We start from the raw sequence: 26995 nt of genomic DNA, 5'->3' as shown, positions 1-26995 counted from the left end.
CACTTTAGACATAGTACAACCACCAAGAAGATCACGCTATTGTCAAGGACTTCTACGATACAGGCAGCTGTATGCACCTACCGAAGCCTCTGGCGGGGGTCAGAAGGAGTCCCAGTCCGTCTGGCTGTACCATAGTCTGCCACTGTGCCGTAATCCAGGTCTTCGTATCCCATACTGCGCTGGTCGTCCTCCAGCCCATAGGGCTCTGCATGGAAGCGGTTCAAGTCCATGTTGCTTCCTCCTACTCGCACCTGTGGCTGGGGTCCATAGACATCTTGCCGGCTAGGGGCCCGGTAGCCATCCATGGAGGGGCGGTAGCGCTCATCAATACGGGTCACACGGGACAAACTACCGTAGTTGTGTTCATTGCCGTGGTAGCCATCTTCATAAGGGCGGCCGTAACCATCTGGGTAGTGGTAGTTTCGTGGAAGGGTGGCTGTGCCTGGCTGGCTCATGTAGGTACCAGGACCACCGTTGGTGTTTTTCCTGAAGTTCCTATCCATGGTCTGAATGTAGTTGTTGGTGACTGGAGAGCCATCTACAGGTAACCCATCAGGACCAACAGGTACCTGCTGTACTGTGCGTGTGGTCATGGTCTTTACCACCTTCTTCACCTAGAAGATTAAACATGTACTTTTAGGTGCCTGGCAATTTCCCCCCTCATCATAGTTGTCAGAGTGCTCACTTTTGCTCCCAGTACTGAGTTCCCCATTAGACCCATTGGACATTGCTCCACTCATGCAGTTTGGCAATATACTCACCATTAGCAATTTCTTGTTGTGAGCCACCCTTCTGTCTGCATACCCAGTGCTCTCAAAACCAACAGGACAGCCAAGCCCAAAGTCTATAGTTATCACTAGTCCAGGCACTGTCATTGGTTATCAGAACATCTGATGAACTTTAGGACAGTGTGGATTCAACATTTCCAATTGCTTAACCAAGGTGAATCAGTCAGAAACAGGCTGTGGAACTGCCTGCTCCCTCCTTCCCTTCCGGAGTACAAAGTCCTGAGACACGGTGTGAAGTAGTGGACAGAGTGGCTAGAATTGAGGAGACCCAGGTTTAAGTCTTGATTCAGCAATAAAGATCACTGAATGACCCTTTGGCTAGTCTGTCAGATTAACCTACCACACAGCATTATATGGGGGGGGGGAATGGGGGAATCATGCACACTACCTTAAGGTACTTGGATTAAAATTGGGTAAGATGTTCCTTAGCCCAACCTAAAAATCACGGTTTTAGATCTAGGTGAGGTGGTAACTCTGGTCAACATCACTTCCAATGTAAACAATTGAAGGCAGTTAAGCCGGGTAAGAGGAATGCACAGCCTTATAGCCTTCTCCCTACTGGTCAATCATGGTCAAGCCGGTTGCATCATCTGCACCAAACTTCTGGGATGGTAGCAACTGAACAAGCAGTCATGTCAACAAGCCACCATGGAGGCGACCACATCAGAGGACGATCTGAGGCACTTCCCGTGTGCACCAGCTTGTTTGTACGCCATCAGCACTTCTCTGCCATTAGAGGCACACTGGGAAATTAAGTGGCACCCGCAGAGACTGAATGCACACCCTGCCCAGCTTCCACAAAGACATCAGAAACAATTCTGTGATAGGACGCTTGCTAAATTTTCTCTAGCCTTACTGTAGTTTCCGTACGGCGAGTTGTCCCGTCATCTGATGTCTCTACAGAAACAACAGACATGGCACCTTCTGGGTCTTCCTCCATGGTATAAGTCTCTTCCACAATCTGTCCTGGATCCTGCATTCTGGGAATGGTGCTGTATATGAGGTGACTGTGGTCCTGGGGAAATTATCAGGACACAGCATATCAGTTCAAATCTGCTCTAACTATACCAAAAAACTCCCTATATAGCACACCCACCATCTGTAAAGTCCCCTTAAGTTCTTGAGAGAGGGGCTAGGAAGAACAAAAATTTTGTTTCGATTTTTTAAAAGATGATTAAATATATTTGCTCCTTGAGTGCTGAAATTTATGCAGGATAGAACTGAATGATGCAGTGTAAGATCAGAATTAAAGTTACAATCCATGTCAGTTTATTATTGAACTGGGGGCGGGGGAATCAGATGGGAGACAAAAATACTGGCTGGTTTTTGACCCAATGCGGAATGGAAGAGCCAGTGACTCATGCTTCTGCTCTGAACCATGTCCGAAAACACTGACAAACTCCAACAATAGCTGACAAGCATCCTGATAAAGACCTCTCTTGATCCCAGATCAAGTTATAGACAGCCAGCACGGTGTAGTGGTTGAGAGCGATGGAATCCATCTGGAGAACCAGGCTTGACTCTTTCCCACGGAGCCAGCTGGAAGACCTTGGCCCATCACGGTTCTCTCAAAAGTCTCTCAGCCCCACCTACCCCACAAGGGGCCTATTGTGGGGAGAGGAAGGGAAGGCAATTGTAAGCCACTCCGAGACGCCTTAGGATAGAGTAAAGCAGGGTATAAAAGCCAACTCTTCCTTTTATGGAAAGGGGGCATTAAGAATTCAGGGTCAGTTCTTACTTTGTAAAATGGGGTCCCGCTCATGAGCAAGACACAGACAACAAGCAAGGGAAGACCCCGGGACCAATCCCTTGGGAAAGGCCTCTCTCTACTCGAGGCCCTGGAGAATTCCTGTCAATCATGGTAGGTGAGTCAATAGTTTGCATCTGTATAAGGCAGATTTATATGTTTCACATAATATTAGCATCACATTCCAATAATCTAGGGTCACATAAGTGAGAAATCCTTTGCTTCCTTTACCTGTGGTCCGTTGAGTTTCAGTTCTGAGAATTTCTGCCTCTCCAGGTCAGCATTGCCCAGAAAGCGGCCGTTCTGTAAAAGACAACAGGAATGAATCTGAATCCAGGACTGGGAAGCATGGGAAAGAGGTTCAGCCACTGTATGTAGCTGAATAAACTCAGCCAGGCCACCCTATAGATTATCTGCACGCCTGGCACCACATCCCTTAAGAGGCCAGAAGTGTGGACTAGTGTGATCTGAAACAGTGTGGTACATATTGGCTGTATGGGTCCTTACAGGTTTATAAAAATGTAGAGGTTTACTGAAAAAGTCTGTATTAAGATCTGTGTAGGTTAAAATTATACAAACTGAAAAGCATTCAAACATCTGTTCTACAATGCCCCAACCCTACAAGTACTTAACAGTTTATAAAATAGGTGATCGTATGCAGAAAGTCATACTGACGAACAGTTCAGAGGCCAGATGTCCCCCAACATCTCAATATAACAGATCCAAGTGGTTTCTCCCACCCTATAAATCTTGGGTGACTTGTTTCATTAGGCCCTGTCACCACCAAAACGAAAATAATTGAGGGCAGGGTCATTGGAGCACTCAGTTTAAGGCTCTTGTAGACTTGGACTTTAATTCTTCCTGCACTGACAGCTTTTTATTCAAAACCCCAAACAGTTTTTATTCCTACCGAGGCAGTGATTCTCTGCTAAATGGGAAAGAAGCACTCCTACAGCCGTAAGCATAATTCATAGTTGCAAGATACTATTTTCCCCGAGTTTCTCCTCCCTCAACATAGAGAGACGATAGAAAAACCAAACAAAGGGAAAAGCAAAATGACCTCTGCCTCTAAGCCCAACAGGGGCCACCTGAAGGCCCTCCCACCGCTCACAAGGGTGGCATTTCCCTTGCACGGCTTCAACAGGCCAAAGCCAGCTGCAGGCAAGGATGCTTTAGAGACAGTAAGCTTTCTAAGAAATTACCACCACCATCACCACATGAGTAAGGAGGACTTCTTTTTTACTATCACAGTTCAAGGATTACTATTAGTTCTTTAGTCTACCATCTTTTAGAGGTTACCTCTTGATAGATACAGAACATCTACAACACAGAGACTTCAATGGATACCTGAGACGGAAGGCCCTTGTATTATGCAGCCAACAACAGCTAAGAAGCTGTAGGTGCTAATCTACAGCACTTTCATTTGTGCTAGAGGTCACCACACACAGTATTCCCGGAAGAACAAAGCACACTCAACATAATGTCTGCCATGGTCTGTTCTTGCGCTGTGTATCCATCCTCACATACAGTAGCTCTATATTTTTGACTGTCACTACAAGTATACAGACACTCAGCAGGCATAGTGAAAATCGAGTCTAGTGGCCTAAACCCTTCACTGTTTAACGTCTCTATGGGTGTGTTCAGACGGGGCATTTATGCCGGTATAGATGCCGGTTGGAATCGGTGTACTTACGGGCGATCACACGGCGAACATCTGCCTTCCGCCCCTAACCGTTGCAAGCAACCTTTAAACCACTGTATTCTGCTACAAGGTGCCCAAGTGGTGGTATCCTGAGTGCACCGGTTCCAACCGCATTATCCCCATCTGATCGCTCTCTGCCGGTGTAGAGCCACTTCCATTCGGAAGCCTGAAGCTTCCGCTTTTTGGCCGCCATTTTTTTTTAGCCTCCTCGATGTGCGCTTGGGTGAAGCTTCGCCCCAGCGTTTGTAAAACAACAACAAAAACAGGGGCTAGTGTAAGGCTTTAGACAAGTCTGAGACTTCATGGAGGCCAGTTTCAGAGTAAGAATTTAAAGGAATGTCTTCGCTCCAGGGCACGCTTTTCGAGACGGGGTGTTCTGCGCCTGCGCGAATATCTCAACTCTGCGGATGACTGCCTATGTGCATTTGCAAAATGTAATTTAAAAAAACCTGCGACATGCGCTGCTGCGCGTCGGTAGTGTGAACAGGCATATCGCGATGTGCTGCGCAGTCAGGAGTTGAGTGTGATCGCATTTCTTCCAGATCAAATTGCACCAGTTGGAACCGCAGCAGTTTATACCGGTATAAATGCCCCGTCTGAACGCACCCTATTACAACTTCCCTAAAAAAATGACTTCAAGGGACCTTCTACTAAGCAGGCACTGCCAAGGCACCTTGTCGAGCACACACAGCCACGCACAGCCCTGCCGCTTGAGGACCTTGAGCCAGACAACTATCAAGGCGGCACTCCAGCAGGCACCACTTAAATTGGGAGCAGACAAGCCTTCCGCTTGCCCATCTCACCTGAGGCAATTTTACCTGGTGCCGGCGGGTGAGGGTGCCGTTGGCCATGGTCTGGCTGGCATCCTGTGGGGAGACACGGACACGCTCCAGCTGCGCAGAGACATGGCGCCGTTCTTCCTCCAGCGCCCGTGTCAGCTTCTCAAATTGTGCCTCCTGCTCTTTGACGGAGGCAAGGATACTGGCAGTCGACTCCACTTCTGAGTCATCCATGGTTGTGAAGGCCCCGCACGGGGGGGGGAGGGAGCAAGGCAGGAGGTTGCCACAGGTTTGGTGGGAACTGGTGTCACACAGAAAGGGGGCTGGAGGGGAGAAGGAGCCCCTCACTTCACAGGTGGAAAGAAAGTAAGAAGAGAGACCTTCAGTCAGGGAAAAGAGATTAAAAATCAAATCTAAAAGGCCAAATTCTACACACACCCCAACCCAATCAGCAAAGCAGAAATGCTGAAACTAAAATCCCCCATCCAGTCTCTTCATGGCCAGAACCACAGGCCCACGAGCAGGGATCCGTGTGCAACAGGAGCTCCTTTCACAAAGGTGCCCCTGCCACAGTGGGGGAAGGAGACTGCACTTGGAGTCCAGAACTCTGTCCCATTACCTCCTTCCCTGCTGACTTCAGCACATCAAGAATATTGGGTAGGAGGGATCCCAATTTCAGCCACAAGCTAAGTACCTCTTGGAGAAGCCTGCTGGGTAATTTTGATTTGCACCCCAATATAAACATTTGTCATACACGCTCAGGGAGGAAACCCCCCCCCCCAAAAAAACCCAGACAATGGGTCTCTATTATCCCTGCTGTCTGATTATTTTGCTTAAGCAACCTAGATTGTGTTATTATATCATAGTTTCCTCAAATATATGGCACTTTTTCTGTTTTCACCCTTACTGAATGACTCTGGATGGGAAACGACGTGCAATGTAGTGTGAGCAATTCTGTCCTGACCAAAATAGTCTGGACTAGGTCCTCAGTATTAGATGACTTCCTGTAATCAAAGGTGGCCCAGATAGTCTGTTTTCAAATGTACATGGAGACTGGACGCATAGAGCCCTAGAATTCTCTCTTAGTCCTTTATCACCTTGTTTGCAAGGTAAAGATCCTTTCGTATGGTATTTATGAGCATAGTGTGCTCCCACTCCAATTTCTAAAATCTGTTGTGTCAGCACAAACCGTTTGTTTCAGCTCACACCTTTTTCCTCCAAAGAAGGAAGATGCATAATAATGCAGTACTTATGGACTCCTGTTGATATCCTTGAAATAGTTAAAGAAGGAGAAGCTTGGCAACTCCTGTGAATCCCCCAAATTGTGGTTATATTGGGCAGGGGAAGGGTGCAGGCTCCACTGTGGCTTCCCATGTGTCCACAGGAATCCTTGCCACTTGCAATGATCTGTATGGGGTTTATTTTACTGCTAGGCATATATACCCATGGAGGAAACACTGCCATGGAAACCACAGCCTCACTGAGCAGATTCATCTGGATAGGCCAAGATAGTCTGAGGACTGCGGGGTGGGGGTGGGGTGGGGGTCTGTTTCTTTCACACAAAGGTGTGCACCGAGCCTTGCACACTGCAGGACAGGCACTATATACAGGGAATCCAAACCCCCTGGAAGAAACGTGACTCAGGAGACTTAACCCCCCCCCCCCCCGCCCATTTTACAGTGAAAACTGTTCCTTGCACCAGTTCAATCCAGGAGGACTTTTCTTCATCCCTGCTTATCTGCTTCAAACTGTGGGTGTGCAGATGAAGAGTGAACATAGCTGTCAATCCCCATAATGAGAATAAAACAAGATGGGCGAGGAGAGCAGAGGCTTCTACACCTATCGTACCTCCAAGCCCAGGGCTGACGCGAAGGTGCTCAGAACCGGCACTGGCGTTTACGCACTCAACTGGAATGCCTTGGGACACTGAACCAATTCCCTTCAAGAGTGGGAAGCTAGATTTTTAAACAATCCATGCACAAAAGATTTTAAAATGATCAAGAGGAGACAGAGCCCACCACCCACACCAACAGACAACAGTCAACATTTTTCAGGTTTTCCCGTACCATACACACCTGTGAAGGAAGGCCACTCTGACCCGATGGGCTAAGGCACAGCCTGGTCTAAGGGCAGAAAGTCATGGGAGAAGCAGCCCAGCCACCAACAGCAAGGAAGCAGGAAGAAAGCTGCAGAAATAGCAGGGAGGGAATTTTTTTTAAATCACAAGTGTAAATTTAAAAGGGAGCAAGGGAGGCAAGGAAGGAAGGGTTCAAGATTAAATATTTATTCTTTTTTTAAAAATTGTATCTCACAGTAAAACAGCTAAAATATAAGAATTCTATTAATTAGCAGAATTTAAAATAAGGAGAGTGGATCAGGGGGGTGGGCGGTCTCTTACAGTGGAAGGCAAAGTTGACAACCCATCCCAGGATGTCAGCAAGACCAGACAACAATATGGAAATGCTCATCTGTCTCTTAATCTCCATTTATAAAATGTTAGTAGTTATACTTCATAGAACTGCTAGCTATTACTACACAGCTGGTTTATGATCTTTTTATTAATTTTAACAATTTTGCTACGAAGTTATCACCATCTCAGAGACCCCTTTGTAAGCCAAACACGCAGGATAGATACGGCAAATACTTATTCCATATACTTAATGCTGCCACTCAGTGGACCAAAATGCTTTAACATCTTGGTACTCTGGTTAAGGAGAAATACAGGAGGAATGGGGCCCTCCAGCACAGTCACACATCCCACCTCCGGAAGGCCTTGTCCAAGCATGTCAGCATGGGCAGAGCTTTAAAACTCCAGCAAAATCAAGGCAGGGATGACGTGCTTGGACTAGTCTGGCCTCCAAGACAGATAGCGCTTCTACCCACTTTCCCACGGTGCTGGTGACACACCAGCCCCCAGAACAAATGTACACATAAGGCCAGGGGGCATAACACAATTGGGGGGGGAGGACTTTGCGGAGCATTCAGGAAAAAAGGGTCTCATGACCACTATCTTGCCTGCACAGCCCATCCTGCAGTCATCAGACAGCTTTTAACTCACAATGTGCCCATCTCTCCCCCCCCCCGCCTCTTATCCCAGTGGAGCCAGTTCCTTGACACACCCATGTTCGTGGCTCCTCCTCATACTAAGCAGTGTTGCTTTTGGGAGGTCGGCAAAGATCTTCCACATTATTCCAAGCATGTCTTACTCTCCAAGCATGTCTTATGCCTCTGGAAATCCATCATGGGCAGAACTGCTCCCCCCCCCCTCCACCTTCCAGTGTGGCGCAGTGGTTAAAGTGTAAGACTAGTGTCTGGGAGACCCACATTCAAATCCCCCCTCTGCCATGAAACCTATGAGGTGACCTTGGTTCAGTCATGCACCCTCAGCCTAACATGCAACTCACAGGGTTGTTGTGAGAATAAGATGGAAAAGGGGAGAATGATGCGTTAACTTCTTTTGAGTCCCTCATTGGAGAGACAAGCAGGGTATATAAGTGTATACTGTGGAACTTGTCCCTATAGTGCTCCATTTTGATGGCCAACACTTTCTTCAAGATCAAAAGATCTAACCCAAAATTCCAGAATTTCACAAATTCTACATGAGTCCACTGCAGCCAAAGCAGCAAAGAATCTTGCAACACCTTGAAGATAGCTCTGGCTTGCAAATACTTATGCCGCAATACATTTGTTAGTTTTTAAAGTTCACAGGAGCCCTGTTTTTCCAAACCCCCAAGGAGAGATTTTGATTTCTTTAATGTTACTTTTAAAGATGTGGGACAACCCCAACCTCCATAATTTCATTATCTCTAGGAGAAGTGTCAACTGCAGAGGTGTAGTGTGTTAGAGGAGGGGAAAACGTCAACTGACAACGAGGTTTATAGTCACTAGGAGGTCAAGCTCCCTCAATCTCTGTGCTGCATGGCTTCCATTTCTTGAGAAGGCAGAAGTTATACTTAGAAGAAAAGTAGCTGATTTCAAAAAATAGGAACATAACTCCATGGACGATAATAGTACAAAACATCATATATTTTTAGTCACATGTACAGTTGTCAAAAAAAAAAGCAATTCTTGATGTTTTTCAGTTCAGTTCAGACATCTTGGCACCAGGAGGACTTTGACCCAAGAAGAGGCTGCCGTTAGTTTGTTTTAGACTGTCTTATGTTTTCACCATCTGGTGGCCTCCACCCTATAATCTTCGCCTGCCAAAAGCAGCCCAGTTCTGCAGCCAGGAGGTATCCACGGCCTGGCCGGGGTCATGAAATATTTCCTGTCCTTTCCTCTCTGGAGTTGTTGTGGATGATCTTCTGGGCAGCCTACCCGTTCTATGCCAAACTTCAGCACTGAAACTTCCCAGTCCAGCACATGACTGCAGTATCCCACTGTTACAGTCACAACTTCCTCAAGCCACAGGGCACACCTGTGGCCATGAGTCCAAAAAGCAACAGCAGGCAAAGCTGCATTAGTTTACATATAAGGCTGGGAGTTTGGCGTTCCTTTCCCCAAACCTAAGGCCAAACAATCATTTCCTTCCCCAGCAAGACACTCCAATGCAGAGATACCAGAACTTACGTACTACTGAACGTAGGTTCCCCGTAGGGCAAGCTGCTCCTTCCCACCTACCCCCCCCTCCACTAACCGAACAAGATAAAGAACGGAGCTGTCCCAATAAGATCCAACCAGTACAGGAGCCTGTCTGGTGCCTTTATCAACACGGAGAGTTTGGATCACAGAATCACAGTGTTGGAAGGGACCTCCAGGGTCATCTTGTCCAACCCCCTGCTGCACAAGGCAGGAAATTCACAAATACCTCCCCCTCCACACCCGCAGGGACCCCTGCTCCACGCCCAGAAGATTACAAAAAACCTCCAGGATCCCTGGCCAAACCGGCCTGGAGAAAAATTGCTTCCTGACCCGAAAGTGGCAATCAGCCTTTCCCTGGGTGTGGAAGAAAGGGCCACAAGAACTAAGCACTGAGGCAACCCTTCCTGCCCTCCCTCTCATGATCTGCCTAAGTTCACAGAATCCGCATTGCTCTCAGATGGCCACCTAGCCTCTGTCTGAAAACCTCCAAGGAAGGAGAACCCACCACCTCCCGAGGAAGCCTGTTCCACTAAGGCACCGCTCTAACTGTCAGGAAGTTCTTCCCAATGTTTAGCCAAAAACTCTTCTGATTTAATTTTAACCCGGTGGTTCTGGTCAGACCTTCTGGGGCAACAGAAAACAACTCCACACCATCCCCTAGATGACAGCCCTTCAAGTACTTGAAGATGGTGGAAGATCATCGAGAGAGCCTAATGAATGAATTCCCAAAGAAAACCAGCTGCTATACTCACTTTGACACACTCAGTTTTTGAATGTCTAAGTCTTAAAAATCGTATGCAAGAGCTTGAGGTCTCAGGTATGCTATTATCTGCCACACTAGGGGAGACAATTTTAGCACACCAGCCAAGCCTCCTTCCTGCGCTGCCGCCGCCGCCTCCACTTCAAACACGGACAGGGGCTATATCGCAACGCCATACATCTTGTTACAGCCCATCAGGCTCCAGAGGGCCGCATTCCAGAGCCAAGCGTTTTCTGACAAAGGGATTCTCCTCTAGGCAGCAGTTTCAGAGCAGAGAAGGTAGTGGTTCCCGCCACTTGCTTCACTTGATCTAAACAGCGCTGTGCAATCTAAAGCCTGCATATTCCGCATTCTACAACCTGCATTTACATGTTTTGGCTTATTCTGACTGATACTGCTATCTTTGGGATGGTTTCTGGGTGAGCAACGAGAGGGTCAAGCAAAACCTGTCCAGGGCCACATTCAACCCACGGCCTACATTACTTGTCTCAGGACGTGACTCTTCTGTCAGTGTTAAGATAAACGTACCCTGAAGCATTTGGCTGACAATATTATAACAAAAGTGGGAGAAGTCAGATTCTTAAAGATGGCGAGTGAGTGATGCGTGTGCACTTTTTATCTGGCTTCTGGCAGTGCCTACATGACATCACCTTTACTTTTTAAAATGCCATGTTCCTATAGCACTTCTCCAAGTGCGGAAAGGACACAATGTATGATTTCACCAAGCCACCCTGCAAAACAGCTATAGTATCAGCTGCTGAGCACCAAAGGTGAACTGACAGTAGGAAAGAATAGCTTGCCAAGTCTATCCAAAGAGTGTTCTGCCTTGACAAGGGACTTTGCAGCTCTCGAATCATACTGTTTATCATTATGCTACACAAAAGCCTCACAGCTCTCTCTCCTCCGAGAGGACACTTGCCTGGCCCGAGCATCCTAAAGGCAAACTCTCTCAGCCTGGTCCCCTGGCTGAAGAATGGGGCAAGGCATCACCACAGAGGTGGCTGTGCAGGACTGTGGGCCCCGTGCCTGATTCAGCCAGGGTGAGTTTCCCTGTTTAGCCACTCTAAGAGGAAAGCCGTCACCACTTAAAGTGTTCCCTTTGGGGGGCGCACAAGCAGCCACAGCAGGCAAACGTGTAAATGTATGCAAGAAGAAAAATGTGCAAAGTTGTCTAAAGTTTAGAATTCATACTGGTGTGTGTGTGTGTGTGTGTGTGTGTGTAATTTACACAACATGCTGGCAAAATTTAAGTGAGGTCTCAAAGAAAAGGCATAAACACATTTTGTGCATTAAGAAGAAAGGCAACATTCACCTTTGCATATAAAGAAGAACAGCTTTGCTGGACCAGCTCAGACCACGGTCCACCTACAATCCAACGATTTGCTTCCAATGGCAGCCAGCCTAAAAGCTCACAAGTATGGAGATGGCCTTTTAAAAATCTCTAGCATCTAAGGCTCAGAATTACACTACCTCTAAAAAAGCAACACAACTTTACCACAGAAAACAGCCCCTTAGAGACCTACTCCCCACAATGAAACGAGGCATCAAGTTAGTAGCCAGTACCACATCACGCAGTTATGACGACAGCCACCCTGGAAATACAGGAAACCCCCCCACACACACACACAAACTTCCCCTGCAGCCTCCCCCCCCCATACACACATACACTTAAGAACCGCAGAACTTTGCTGCAAGTCTGCCATGCCTAGTTCAAGGGCACCTGGACAGTTCATGCACTAACCTGCACTCTGAAAACTCTACACAGGACTCTGGGGACTGGAGAAAAACAAAGCAAAGATGCACCTAGGTGTGTGCAGTGGACCTGGAACATTATCCGGGCAAGGACTGGTCAAGAAGAAAGCTGGCAGCAAGCTGAAGGTGTGATTACAGTTTAAAATGGCAGACAGGTATACGCCAAACAGACAGGCAAGCAGTCTTGTATATCAAGACAGAAAGTAAAAGTGTTCTCCCAAATGGATGGGATGCAAAGTCAGACACACACTATACATTAAAAAATGGCATGTTTTCAGGATTTTCCCAAACTCAACCTAGGGGAATAGAAGTCTAGTCTAGACTCCAGGTACCTCCCTAGAAAACAAAGAAGGGCAAACACACAGCTCAAGGAAAAGGAAAGCCGCATGACTTCAGTGAGTTGTTTATTGCTAAAGGTGTGTCAATATACTGCAGCAAGGTCCTGTGTACCAGCTGACAGTTTCTACAGGTTAATGCAGCAAGGAAACATCAAAAACGCTGTCCTCCTGAAAAAGCCCCTCCACAGAGACTAACACAGTACATGCAGGTGAAGACAAAACTGGGGTGATCCATAAAGTCCTTTGTTATCATTCCCAAGCAGAAGAAAGACCAGATATTTACTACCTTACTTATCAAACCTTACTGTTATGTGGACTACACATTAAATATAGCTGACTGCTTAACCTCATTATATTACACTTCAGTTACGAATACCTACCTCATAAATAAGTAAAAAGGGCAACAGACTTGCATGCCAACTTGGGGCACTTCAAAACCTGTTATATGGAAGAGATCTTCTAGGAGTGCTTTGGTATATTTGTCCCCGAAACACTATTTATATGCCCCACTTCTCTCCCCAGTGGGGACCCAAACCAGTTTACATCGTTCTCTCTATTTTACTTCAAGTACCACCCCATGAGGAAGGTTAGGCTGAGAAAGTAAGCTTCTACAGCAAAGTTGCAAGTTCTATTTTCACATGGCAGATGCTAACTCTGAAAAGAAACTTGCACTGGAAGACAGAAGTTCTAAAGAGAACTTGTCCCACCCAAGTGACTTTTCAAACATAATACCAGCCATATTCTACTAGTCAGACCAGGGCAAATTCATTAATATTTCCTGTTCCCTCTTTCCCACCAAAGCAGATGATGTGCTAGCATACTTTACGAAATGGCACAGATCCCCATTTCTGCTAACCTCTTTGGTCCATCTTTTCAAATCAGGTATCAGAGAAGACGGGAAAAAAAACCCACGCACAGTATGCAAGATGCTTAACCTAGCCCAGAACTGACTGGAAACAGGGTTGAGCCAGCTCCGGGCTGCAAAATTCCTGGAGATTTGGGGGGGGGGGGGGGAGCGTGGGGGGGGCGGGGTCTGGGGGAGGGACTTCAACAGGGTACGATGCCATAGATGCCCCCTTCCAAAGTGGCATCTCCAGGTGAACAGATCTCTGTGGCCTGGAGATCAGTTGTAATCCTGGGAAATCTTCAGCTACCCCCTGGAAGTTGGCAGCCCTAAGTCAGAAACCAGAGGGATGCTTTCTTCCTTTTAAAGGAAAAAATGCCTAACACAGTAGTTCTTACAGCTGTGAATACAAAGTGACAGAGGTGCCTGGACTCTTATCGAGTTAGAAAGGCAACTTAACTGGTATTTGCTTGCTCTAGACAATGCTGTTTGCCATCATGCGTTCTTCGCATTATTAAAGCCAAGTCTGGCCAGGCAGAAAACCTAAGGATTGTTTCAAACTGTGACTTTACCCAACCCTTCCTCAGAGAAGGATATTCAAGACAGATGTTGAAAGTCCTTAGAAAACTTCTGAACATTAAGAGTTGGATCTCTTAATGCAAACACAGCAAGTTTGCAGAGGGATCTTTTTTCACCTGTAGTGCTTGCTACAGGAATCTCTGCCTTTTGAAAAACAGCAGAAAACTCAGGACAGAGTAGGATGGGATGCACAGGCTGCAGCAAGAAACAGTAATGGGCAGAAATGCCCCATGCCTCTTGTGCAAATAGATTTCCCCCCATAACCCTTCCAGTCTAGTCACAACTGGCACCGTTTCCAAGGCAGGAATACCCCGTGTGTGTGTGTGTGTGTGTGTGTTATCAACAAAGGAGGGAAGGCAAGTACTTTTTCAAACTTGCTCTCTCCACAGAATGACCATTGGTTACTTATCGTGTAACTAAGATCCTTTCCAGTGGATCTCCGAAAAGTCTGCCACCTTGAAAGGGATGTGCTGTGACGATGGCGTTGGATTGATAGTCCATAGGCCAAGCCCTGAGCCAAACAGTGAGAGAGCTCTGACAGAGACTGCTTTTTTTCAAGAACAGCTGTGCCAGAACTATGGCTTGCCCGAGGTCATCCAGCAGGTGCAGGTGGAGGACTGGGGAATCAAACCCGGTTCTCCCCAGATAAGAGTCCGCACACTTAACGACTACACCAAACTGGCTTTCCAGTCTGAAATAACTCAAATGTGAACTTGTGGATCTCCTGACAAACATATGTAATCTTTCCTTAAAATCTGCCTCCATTCCTGAGGACTGGAAGGTAGCTAATGTCACTCCCATCTTTAAAAAGGGTTCCAGAGGAGATCCGGGAAATTACAGGCCAGTTAGTCTGATATCGATACCGGGTAAGTTGGTAGAAACTGTTATTAAGGAAAGAATTAGTAGGCACATTGATGAACAAAAGCTATTGAGGCAGACTCAGCATGGGTTCCGTAAGGGGAGATCATGTCTCACTAATCTGTTAGTGTTTTTTGAGGGAGGGAACAAATATGTGGACAAGGGGAACCCAATAGATGTTGTTTACCTCATCAAAGGCTCCTAAGTAAGCTCAATAGTAACGGGATAAAAGGACAAGTCCTCTTGTGGATCAAAAAAAGCAGGTTGCTTACCAGTAACTGGTGATATTTGAGTGGTCATCTGTGGTGGTGGGGGTGGTAGGAAGACTCTGGGGGATCGACTTCTGGACCGTGGACGTCTGGGAGACTAAGCAGTAGCCTGTCTGTGGGAATTGTTCCTGTAATGTCAGTCGTTGATATCAACAGACTGAGTGTGCAGACGAGGATGATGATGATGCGTGTCACATGGGGTATATCGGTGCCGACGTGGATCGATGTCAGGAGCTTCCGATACTGTCGATGTCGACAACGGAGGAGACGGAGAAAGTTCTGCATCCATCTGATGACTTAGGGGCTCTACCGTTTCAATGTCAGAGTAAGGAGGCTCCATTTGCTGGACAGGGGAGTCCAATACATGGAGGGTCAGTATCGGTGGAGGGACTTGGGCCTCCGATATCGATACTGCCAGTGGAGCGGGAGGCACTATAGGGGCATCAACCAGTGCAAGCACCGCTTCCTTCCTCTTCTTCGCCGCCCTAAGGGACTTGGAGGTGCCCTTCTTCGCGGATGTATGCTCTGTACTTGCCTTAGCCTTCTTTTTGACTGGCGTGGAGGCGGATGATCATGCCTTCGATGTCGGGAGCTTAGGTGTCGGGCGGTCGACATCGGAGGCAGGCCTCGATGCCAGAGCTGTCGATCTAGACGCTCTCCTTCATTGCTGAGGCAAGAGCAAGGGGTGATTCAAGCAGCACATGGCCCGGCCCGACAAGGTCTCATTTATGTCAGATCCGGCCCTCATAACAAATGAGTTCGACACCCCTGCTCCAGACACTGGGGATGCCTTTGATTGCCATGGCATTGGCCTCATGAGTTTTCCTCAGGGCAAACTCCACTCGCTTATCGAGATTGTTCCTGAGATTGCCATGTGCCCATCTTCAGAGACCAATCCAGAAGACTGTAATGCCGTTACTGGTGTGTCAGCCGCCGGTACCTGTCATGGACTTGAGGCAGATGATGCCATAGCTTCTTAATCAACCCTGGCAATGGTTTGTTAGTCAATGGCTTCGCCCATTCTGCCTTTAGCTTTCTTACATAAAAATCAGGGAAGGGAAAGGCCTTTTCTGAGTAATCAACTGGAGGGAAGAACTCACCAGTGACCTCTGCGCCCTCCTGCTGTTCCTGGGTGTCAGCACCCCCCCCCCCGTAGCCTGGGAGCCCTGAATGTTGAGCCCTGAGAGGGTTTTTGAGAGTAGGTACTGAAAATCCTCCCCTTTGGAAAAAACAGAAAGGACTGCTCTGTGGCACTTGTCCTCACTCTCTCCTCCTCATTAGAAGAAAACTCTCCCTCCTCCCTTACACTGGACACATGAGACAAGATGTCTCTCTCTCTCTCTCAGGTGCCACTGAACCATACAGGCACCGCTCCCTGGGGAACCTTTTTTGGGCAGCCTTTGTGGGCCAACAACATTTGTCCTTATGTCTCTATGGGGAGGGGGAGGTAGACGAGGAAGAAGATCTGGAACAGGAGCCCTGGTCCCCCGAGCTGCAGAAGTGGGTGATTTCCTCCCTCATGGCTCTCCTAAAAAATGCCATCACACTTGGGAGAGAGGGAAAGGGACCCGGGGTCGCCAACATTACCACTAGGCGATTTGTCATCTTCCTCTTTTCCGTGGGCCACATAGGACTGATTTTGCCCAGCATGGAGGCTCTCGCTACGCCCATGGGTCTCAGGGCGTTCCATTTGCGGGATTAGGCACTGCTCCCCGTTCCCGTCTGAATACGCATGGCTGGGCAGGGGGTTGTAAAATGGCCACCGCGGGCAGTGCGGGCTCCTTCTGCATTTTGGTGCCCTTCACCGTGCCACCCTCCCCTCGCTCCTCAACTGCCGCCACAGCTCTTTCTCTTGCCGTGCGGTTCTGTCCTTGCTCATTGATTCCGGCAGCATCTCTCTCCAGAGTGGAGAGGAAACCATCACTGTCTTCTCCCACTGCCGTGGAAGCGGTGAAAAAGATTTTCCTTGCCAAGAAGGAAAGTGAGCTGGCCAACCCCCAGTCCCACAATGGAGGGGGGGGTAAGCAGAGGAGGCGCCGAAGAGAAGCAAGGTAGCCCTTTTTTTTTATATGTAACAGAGAAGGAAGATAAGGGAACTGAGAAAATTAGTGAGAGATAGAAGTTGAGTCAAAAATCAGGATAGGATTAGGCAAAGCCCAAACCTAGCTGGTCTCCTACTGAGGCAGGAAAAGAACTGAACCAATAGGGTGACTCCCTCCCACCCACCCCAGGAAACAGGAAGTTGCTGAATTTAGTCCTGCCTTCCTAAGTGATGGATGGGAATCAGAGGGAGAAGGGCTGGATCCAATATTAAATACTTCACATAGACTCATGTCCAGTGTTCCCTCTAAGCTGAGTTAGTGTGCGCTAGCTCACAGTTTTTTAGCCTCTGGCTCACACATTTCTGTCTCAGCTCAGGAAGGATGGCTCCAGAGCAAGCTAATTGATGCAGTAGCCAAATCGCTCGCTCACAACTTTAATGCCAGGAGCTCACAAAGTAGAGGTTTTGCTCACAAGACTCCACAGCTTAGAGGGAACATTGCTCATGTCATCCTTAGAACAACTTTGTAACTTTATCAACAGGACTCTATTACAAATCAGGGGGTGAGGCAAACACACAGGGGCCTCTATAAAGGCAAACATTTAAATTCATGGGTTTTCGGCTCATGATTTCCCTCAGAAGAGGAACTGGAGAGCATGGCAAACATATATAAGAAGTGTTGTGCTAGACTAAGAACATGGCTGAACCAACACATGAGCCACTCTCATTAAGGCAACTCAATCATTCAAGTGAACAGGAAGGGCTAATACTCCTCTCAGAGCCCCATCTGGAAATCTCCAAGAAACTCCTGGAAACCCCAAGAAGCGACAGCATTTCATTCACACACTGTTGCCCTCAGTCATGCCAATATTCCCCATAATCTGTGGAGCTTCCCCACACTTGTACAAGCTGCTGCCAGTTGAAAGTATGGTACACTGCTGAGGCGCACAACTCCACAGACCTGGGAGAGGCAATGATTGGCAACTGCTTCCCGTAACTTAAGTTATGCTACAGAAAAGGCTTCTGTGCTAGGGATCAGGAAGAGAACCGGTCGTGGCAGTGGCATTTTCCAACATTCACCCCATTTAAAGAGCATAATTTAAGTCAGTTCCAAATAAGTTCCATGTCAGCAGGAGGTTCACTAAAAATGAGCCCATGTGCACATACGATGAATTAACTTCCACATTTTCAATGATTAAAGATTTCTAAACAGAACTTCTCGCAGCCTTCTACATCCTGACAAATTCCTGAGATTATTAGTCAATCCTCAGCAACACACACACACAGCCAGAAAATGCAACTTGGTGGAATCTTGACTCGCAGATGCAGGGACTGGCTTCCACACGCATCTTTGTCAAACAAAATCAACTTATTGCCTAGCCTTGCAATGTACTTGCTATCAAATGCATTTTTCTTTACAGCAGTTGTTCTCAACAGTCAGGACCCCAAAATGTATTGTGGGACCAGGAACGAAGAGGGATGAACTGGGGAAGTAACCCTTCCCATTAATAAATATTAAACATGAAGGTAATAAACTTATTCAGTGTTAGCTTCTATGAGATTCCATCATTTTATGCTGCAGAGGAGAAGCATAGCATGCAGCTCCTTGGCAAGTAGGTCCCCAAAACTACAGTTTAGAACTGAGCCCACTACAGAAGGTCTGAAAAGTACTGGTTTTATACTTTCCAAAGGCAGCAACATACAATATTCAAGTGGTCTGAATTTCACACCATGTTGGTCTGAAGCAATAGAACAAAGTTTGAGTCCTCTGGCACCTTAACAAAGTTTAATTCTGGGTATAAGCTTGCGTGTGCACGCAAACTTCATCAGATAATCTGATGAAGTGTGCATGCACATCAAAGTTTATACCTAGAATTAAACTTTGTCAGTCTTAAAGGTGACACTGGGCTCAAACTTTGTTCAATACAATATTCAAGAGAGTCAGGTCACTGTTACACTGAACGCATTACAGTAGGACTTCCAACTTTCATCTAATTAAAACTAGTTTCCATCATGAAAATTATTGTAGAAGATGTAGTTGAGAGAGTTTTGAGGAGGTTAAGAAAAGAATTTAAGGGGTCTTGTAATAAAGGGGGAGGTTAACAGTCAACAACTTGAACTATGGAAAGAGGTCTAGACTTCCAAGATCTCAGGTTCTGCAACAAGGTTCTTGATAATCATGCAAGAAATAGGACATGTGTTTATGCACCCTTCTGTTTCCATCTTGTGCAAATTCACACTCATTTTAAGGTTCTTCGGAATTCTTCACAAGTTGTAGTTTAACAGATTTCTTGGTAAGTGATATTACTGAATCTAACCTCACTTCCTTCAAGGCAGCCATCACACACGGTTTCTCACACAAGGCATTTTTAGATGTACACTGTATTTTCTCGCACAGGTTCACTGCACAAATACATGTGCCAGGAATCCAAGACTGCCAGTACTCTTAAGGCACGCACTCTGGCAAAGCCTAGGTTTGCTGCACTGCTCTGTGTGAAGCTGTGTTTACTCCTCCAGCAGCCTGCCCCTTTTTATTTACTAAACCACTTTTTCCCCATCCCTCCTCCATGCCTTTCCCCAGACCCATTTCTCTAATAAGCTGACATAAAGCGTCAGCCTTGGGATGCTTTTATCAGCTTACCCCCCCCCCCGATGCTCAACTCCTTCCACCCTATATCAAGGTAAGTCTTAGCTCCAGCGTCAAGCTCTTGGAAATACTTATCCAGGCCCCCCATATGTTTCTACACCATTAGCAAAAAGTTTCACACTGTTATTTAATTTATTTAAAACATTAATTCATCACCTTTCTCCCTTATCAGAACACAATAAAAACAATATGAATAAAACAGTAATGATAAAAACACATAATAGATCACATTATATTTATATACCACTTTTCCACATTGCTTCCACACAAGACATCTAGACTAACAAAAATATGGGTGGGGGGACTGGTTGTTGTTCAGTCGCACAGTCGAGTCTGACTCTTCGCGCCCCCACGGACCAGATTACGCCAGGCCTTCCTGTCTTGCGTCGTGCTCCGGAGTTGGCTCAATTTCATGTTCGTTGCCATCGATGGCACTGTAACCATCTCATCCTTCGCCGTCCCCGAATTCTTTGACCTTCCGTCTTTCCCAGCATCCAGGGTCTTCTCCACATCAATCTGAAAAGCTCTTGAAAAGCTCCGACCCTTTTCCTGAACACCAGTAGTGATGCCACTTGCTTGAGGATCTGTTCCACAGCCCCCAAACCAGGCTAGGAATTTGTTCCATTGGAAAATGCTGGGATACGACATCAACTATTTAATGACCTGTTTACAGCCCTGCTGCCAAGTGCCTACGATGCCCTCGGTGAGAAAGTGAACAGACATCTAAGCTTCCAGTTAAACATCTGCCACACTCTCAGTGCCCCTCATTTCAGCCTTTTAGAGCCAATAGTGAGCGGGGCAGCAAGTCTGGCATACTCCAGAAATGCAGGATGCTCACATGTGGCAGGGTTCCCCCATTTGTCAGGGGATGTGATCAGTGACCTCCTCTCATACGGCAGAATCATGCAAAATAAGGATGTTCAAAAGGGTATAGGTTGCACCATGCATGTCTCTTTACTTCAGAGTGTGTGTTACAACAGCACAACTTTGAGTATTTGTAACATTTTAACTGACTACTACAATGCAGTCAGTCACGCAAGCAGCCCAGGGGTCAAGAATTACAAAATTCACACCCTTGCCGGTAGGGGAGGCCAGAGAAAAATGGCAAAAGATTTGGGTCTCAAAGATTTTTGGCTTGATTTTCCCTTCTTCAAATGCCTTTCTCAGAAGTAGACCCCAGGTTTGTGTTTCATTCACCTGTTATTCATTTCGAGATTTACCCTCCATACTGCCACGCCGATCCCAGTTTCAACAGAAAAGGTACCTTCCAATGCAGAACGAAGAGAAAAAGCGATAGGCTTGTTACTCTGTGTGGACTTTGAACACTTTGCCACTCCCTTCCTACACTGGCCAGTCTGTGCGCATGCAAGAATGTGAAGGACACACAGACCCAGGCAGGCAGGCAGGCAGGCAGGCAGGCAGGCAGGCAGGCAGGCAGCTCCTTCCACAAGCGGCCTCTCCTCCTGGTAACCAGCCAGGCTTCAGCAACAAAGCTCAGACTGCACGCAGGGTGTGTCCCACGCTGATTACAACTGGCCCAAGGCAGAAACATAAAGCTTCGCCCCAACGTGTGTCACATACACAAGACCGGTCTAACTAGTTGATCTGATCTTGGCAAAGGACTAGTCTGGCTCCTTATTTGACACACAGCCATGCCTACACCTTCAAGGGATGAAGATTTACATGCCTAATCAGGAAGGGCTCTTGCAAGCTTCTAGTGTCCCGGCTCATTATACACACAAATACCACACCTGGCCATGTAAGGGGACAGCTGAGGGAGGAAGATTCCTTTAAAAGGAGAGTTAGAAGAACAGAGATGACGGATTGCTGGATAAAGCATATAGGGAGGGACATGACGGCAGGGGGGGGAAGGAGAACAAAACAAAAAAATTAATCAATAGCCAGAGTCCCCAGCAAAGGATGGCACTCAGCAAAGATTTCACAACAGAGGGAAATGACTGCATGTGTGAGTAAAGTAGTAGATAGTAGACTGAGACGACAGAAGACTCTGTTTGACACCAGTAGGGGGTGGGGAGAAGGGAAGACAAAGAAGAGGAAGCAAGAAAGTCACTGTGATGGATACCCTGTTCCCCCCCCCCACACACACCCCACACACCCCACCACCCCCCCGCATGCATTCAGAATCAGGCAGGAGCACTTCTAGTGCTGGAAATCCTGTCCTGAAGTCCATTTCAATCCAAAACTGCTTTGGGATGGAGAGCAGATGATGCAGAACCGTTGCACTCAGCCTGGGGACGGCAAGTGAAGGCACCCATCGGAAGCCAGGGGAAGAGGAGAGCTGGCCCACCCGGACCAAGGGGACACCCAAGGCCTCTCGGGAAGGGGGCAGCCGTTCTGAGATGGGGGAGGGGGGAGGGAGGGAAAGAACGTCCAAGGAAAGGAAATGGAGCCCGGTCGGCAGCAGAACAGAGTGAAGGGATTGTTCCCAGTGGTATGTCAGCAATCTGGCTTCAGGACAGCTGCCCTCCTGGACAGTGAAAGGAGGGCTTGTGTGTGCGTGTGTGCGTGACGGCTGCTTGGCGGAAGACATCATCACAGCTAAGCAAGCCAGAGAGAGGAAGCCACCCTTCCCCCTCAAGTCCTCTTTTGGGGCCAGTGTAAAACGAATGCAAGAGGGAGGTACTCCCTGCTTGGATCAAGAGAGATACAAGACCGACGGGCTAAGAATACTGAAACCCCCACACCCTAAGTGCATGGAGAACCAGTTCCAACCAGCTAGGAAGAGACACCTTCAACACACAGCAACATCGCTTGATAAAAGTCTGGAAACTAGCAACCAAGATGTGGTGAGGAGGAGGCCTGGCTATTGCAACTAGACTCTCTGCACAAGTAGTCCTTGATACCGTATGAATCTGGAACCTTATTTAGAAGCTAGTGAGCCACACACCCCATCTGAAGATTCCAGAACACCAGTAGGTATTTCCAAGGCCTTTCAATAGTAATTACAGGAGTGTGTCTGTATACCAAGTCCGATAAGCCTCCTGTTAAGAGTGCCTGCATAACCAAGTACCACGTCAGTCAACAAAGGAACTGTGGTGCATGAAGAAGCATTTCCATGGCAGGGAACAGTCCCTTGGTTATCCCTTAGGTTACTCTACCACTAGTATGTCTTTCTGCAATGGTAGGATACGTATCTGAGACTTATTCCTATAAACACTGCTAGTGATATGCATTTTAGGCTAATCCTTAATGCTCCAGTGTGCAACAAGAGTTTCCCCAAATTAATAATTACACTATTGGAGAAAGACTATTTTACTAATGATACTGTGTCCCCTATACAAGTGCACAGTCTTTGTGTCCCCCAAAATAAACCTGTGCATGAGGTGGTGGACAAGGCAGTCTGGATTTGCATTCCCAGCCTTCAAGTGCAGCAGATTCACAAACTGGAGATCCTTTGGAAACAAAAGTCCACTTTTTCCTCTGTGGGAATTTGCAGCTGAGCTCTAGGGACAAAGGGATTTCACAGGCACATACACAGACGTCTCCCTTCTCTCCCCCCCCCCCAGCTTCCCCACTTCCTGTCACAGTAGCACCAGACCTCAGGCTCAGAAACAAACAAACACAGAGTTTGGATTCTGGGAAGCCGGCCAGAGCATTCCGGGGGCAGCTGGGCCACCAATCAGCAGCAAGAGCTCCCACTTCACCCAGCGCAGCTCCTTATCATCTGAGAGGAAAAACAACCCTTCCTGAACTCACCCCCCCTCCCTCCTTTCAACCCAAGACAGGATTTGGCTTAAGAAGCAGCCAGGATACTTGGCCTGTGGCTGAAATCTCAAGGCTCTGAAGTGAGGGGAAGGCAAGAGGGAGTACCAAGCAAGCCATTTTGTTTCAGGGGCAATGGGCACTTAGGACAGTAACTCCTTAAGAACATCAGAGAAGCCCGTGTTGGATATCAGGCCCATGGCCCATCCAGTCCAACACTCTGGGTCACACAGTGGCCAAAAATACCAGGTGCCATTAGGAGGTCCAGCAGTGGGGCCAGGACACTAGGAGCCCTCCCACTGTTCCCCCCCCCCAAGCACCAAGAAGAAAGAGCATCACCTGCCCCAGACCGAGAATTCCTATCTACACCTTGTGGCTAAGAGCCATTGTCTACATTCATCAAGCACTATAAAATCCCCAGCATGGCGTTGGCCTTTTTTATTGCAGTCGCACACTGTCTAGACATTTTCAGTGAGTTATCTACTACGACTCCAAGATATCTCTCTTGGTCAGTCTCTGCCAGTTCGGACCCCATCAATGTGTATATATACTTAGTATTTTTGTCTCCATTGTGCATCACTTTGCACTTGGCCACATTGAACCCCATTTGCCACGTTGACGCCCACTCGCCCATCCTCCACAGATGCCTTTGGAGTGCCTCACAATCCTCCCTGGTTCTCACCCCCCTGAACAACTTCGTGTCATCCGCAAATTTAGCTACTTCACTGCTTACTCCCAACTCCAAATCATTAACGAACAAGTTAAAAAGCATCGGACCGAGTACTGATCCCTGCAGTACCCCACTGCTTACTACCCTTCACTGAGAAAATTGTCCATTTATATTCACTCTCTGTTTCCTATTAATTAGCCAATTTTTGATCCACAAAAGGACTTGTCCTTTTATCCCGTGGCTATTGAGTTTACTTATTACTCCTTGCTGCCCACACAACAAGCTTATAAAGAGAGACCCGCAGACAGAACATATTTTAAGGAGAGAAGATGGTCAAGGTTCCTTGTACAATAGTTACACTGAGCCTCTCTAGGGGTGTCAGTATATCCCCACTCTGTCCAAATGTGCCTTGCATTTCACACCACACTCAGTCACCATTCCTTCAGGGGGTCCAAATGATTTTCAGGTCTTCCTTTTCACCACTACGTCAACAACTCCAGCTTTCAATTACAGCCTTAAAGCAAACAGAACTCTGGTGTTCTTTGAGATAAGGCTCTGCCTATCAGCCACACAGGAGCAAAGTTCTTTGCAGTCCAACAGCCGTGCCAGAGGAATCATAGCCTGCAATGGATACTGATCACAGGAAGCAGCCAGCAGAGATCAGTCCTACGGCCAACACCCAGCTGACTCCATTTTGCATGTCCTTTCCATGTTGACAGAGAGTGTGCAAAAGAACAATAGAACACAGATTCCCTAAACCTTTTGCTGTAAGCCCCACAGTGAAGATGCAGCTGATCCCCCCCCCAACTTTGCTTTACCTTCACATGTAGCTTGGTCCTTATTCCAGGGTATTAAACTGCCCCACTGAGAACCAAAATCTGTCTCTGCAGCCAGAATCCCCACACATCCTGATGGGGCTTCTGACCTAGCAGCAAGTGCTTGCTTCTGCACAGTGTCCCCATCTAGCTATGCAATCTCTGTGAAAGGACACCCCGTTGAAACAAGTGACCTAAAAGTTACTGGAGTGACTCCTGTGCCAGCCCCAGATCACTCTAGTTCCCCAAAACACACCTGCCTCAACTACAGGCATTTCTATGCCATTTGTAACCTGCTGGCATAAGTACACACCAGACTTTAAACAAACATGTCTCAAAAACCTTTGTTTTATAAGCATGCCGTCACCCATGAGGCACAAATAAAGCCTTAAGTAACCTGCTATCCAGTCCTAAAATGCTTTTAGATCATAAAACCAGGACCCACTAAAGGGCCCCCCACTCGTAGCTATTTCAGCACTTACCACTTACATGGCTGGCACCCAAGGAATTAAAACTATTTCCAACTCCACATGCAACACAGGCCCTTGTGGGGCCATATTAGCGGACTACGAAACAACTTCCAGCAACAGCTACAATTTGTACCTCCTGGGTTACAAACCATGCTGTCACAAAACCCGTCACCGACAGGAGTTGTTTTCTCTCATTATCATTCAAGTGTGGAACAGGTACACTAGCATTTTATTTTTACTTCCTCCTTCAGGTTTTGTCTAAAGAAAAGAACTTCTGAAGGAAGTTTCTTACCCAGTGTCCTGCAGATGGACAAACCGTGATATTAGCTGGCAACCCCACACTTCAGCAATGTCAGCCTACAACCAGTGGTGATGGTAAGAAATAGCTACTGGAAACTGACCAAGGTAATACTGAGGTAAACTGACCAGTAAAGCCTTAAGTAACACAACACTGAACGGGCCCTCCAGAAGAGCAAGATCCTCCATCTTTTGAAATCTGGGGTTCTCAGAATCGAACACCTAGCGAATCCCTTTTATCAGGATACACAGTCACTGCCCTCCTGAGTGACTGCAGAATTCAGCTTCTTGAAAATTTTATCTTTAAAAGTTTCTAGCCCTTATGGCTATAAAGAGAAGTTAGAAAGCCGGGGTGGCACTCTCTGCCAGACGCCACCCTGCCCCTGCCCGATCTCCTAAAGTTCCGCAGGGCCTGCGAGGCAGAGATGTTCCGCCAGGCCTTCGCTGAGGCCGGCGACGGTCCGCCCGCCCCCCCCCCCCCCCCCCCCATGGAAATCTGAATGCTGGATATGCCATCTTGTTTACAGTGTTGAAATACCCACGTTGAATGTTTTTATATTGAATTCTGTAGTTTTAACTGGTTTTAAAATTGTATTGGATTTTATGCTGTTGTAAACCACCCTGAACCTCGCAAAAGCGGGGAAGGGCGGCTAAGAAATTGAAATAAATAAATAAATAAATAATACTGCTCTGAAGGAAGGGCTTAATTTCTTCAAAAGAAAACCAAAGCTTCACTGTATACCATCACACTCACCTATGTCCTCTTCCCACCCCCACGCCATTCTGCCAGACTTTAAAGGCTCGACCTTGTTCCTGCATGGTCCAGACTATTTCCTCTTTCCCATCTCCATATATCAAGAGACAGGCACAACTTAATAGATTCAGCCACCAAACAGGATAGCACAGGACTGGAACGACTGCTACGGGGCTACTGTAGCACAAGACCAAGATCAGCTGTGGGTGTGTGTGGCAGGAGGCTCAACCATTAGCATACCTGATTTTTTTATCCTGAGGATTTTGTGCGTGTGAGTGTGTGTTAGGGGAAGAACAGCACTAAAGTGAAAAGCTGTCCTTTGTAAGATGTTGGTTCCTCAGTACATTTACACCGACACTTGCATTCTGTGGGAGGCAGGATGTGGAAGAACCCTTTTCCCGCCCAAATAAGTAAGCTCTGAAAGCCAGCAGCTGCATCCACTATTTTAAAACCACTGGGCTGGTCCAATAAAAATCTGTTGGCAACAGATTCTTACTTTCAAGGTTGGCGAAATCTTGCTATTACACCTAAGGTTTAATTTCTCTAGTCCATCAGCTGCGTTTTCCACACGCAAGGTGTTC

The 26995-nt window shown here is 47.2% G+C and overlaps 1 protein-coding gene across 1 annotated transcript in view; it reads right to left on the bottom strand.

The window, feature by feature from the left end:
* Nucleotides 1–5268, bottom strand: part of CTNND1 (catenin delta 1) — a 38502-nt gene extending 33234 nt beyond the window's left edge. The window contains 4 exon segments of the mRNA XM_015409531.1: nucleotides 82–614; nucleotides 1645–1803; nucleotides 2767–2838; nucleotides 5056–5268. Coding sequence (XP_015265017.1) covers nucleotides 82–614; nucleotides 1645–1803; nucleotides 2767–2838; nucleotides 5056–5250 — 959 coding nt within the window. The 5' untranslated portion in view covers nucleotides 5251–5268.
* Between the last annotated feature and the right edge of the window lie 21727 nt (nucleotides 5269–26995).

The sequence above is a fragment of the Gekko japonicus genome, unplaced genomic scaffold (genome assembly GCF_001447785.1).
Source record: "Gekko japonicus isolate JY-2015 unplaced genomic scaffold, Gekko_japonicus_V1.1 scaffold1169, whole genome shotgun sequence".
Taxonomy (NCBI): domain Eukaryota; kingdom Metazoa; phylum Chordata; class Lepidosauria; order Squamata; family Gekkonidae; genus Gekko; species Gekko japonicus.
This window is presented reverse-complemented; position numbering and strand designations above follow the sequence as displayed.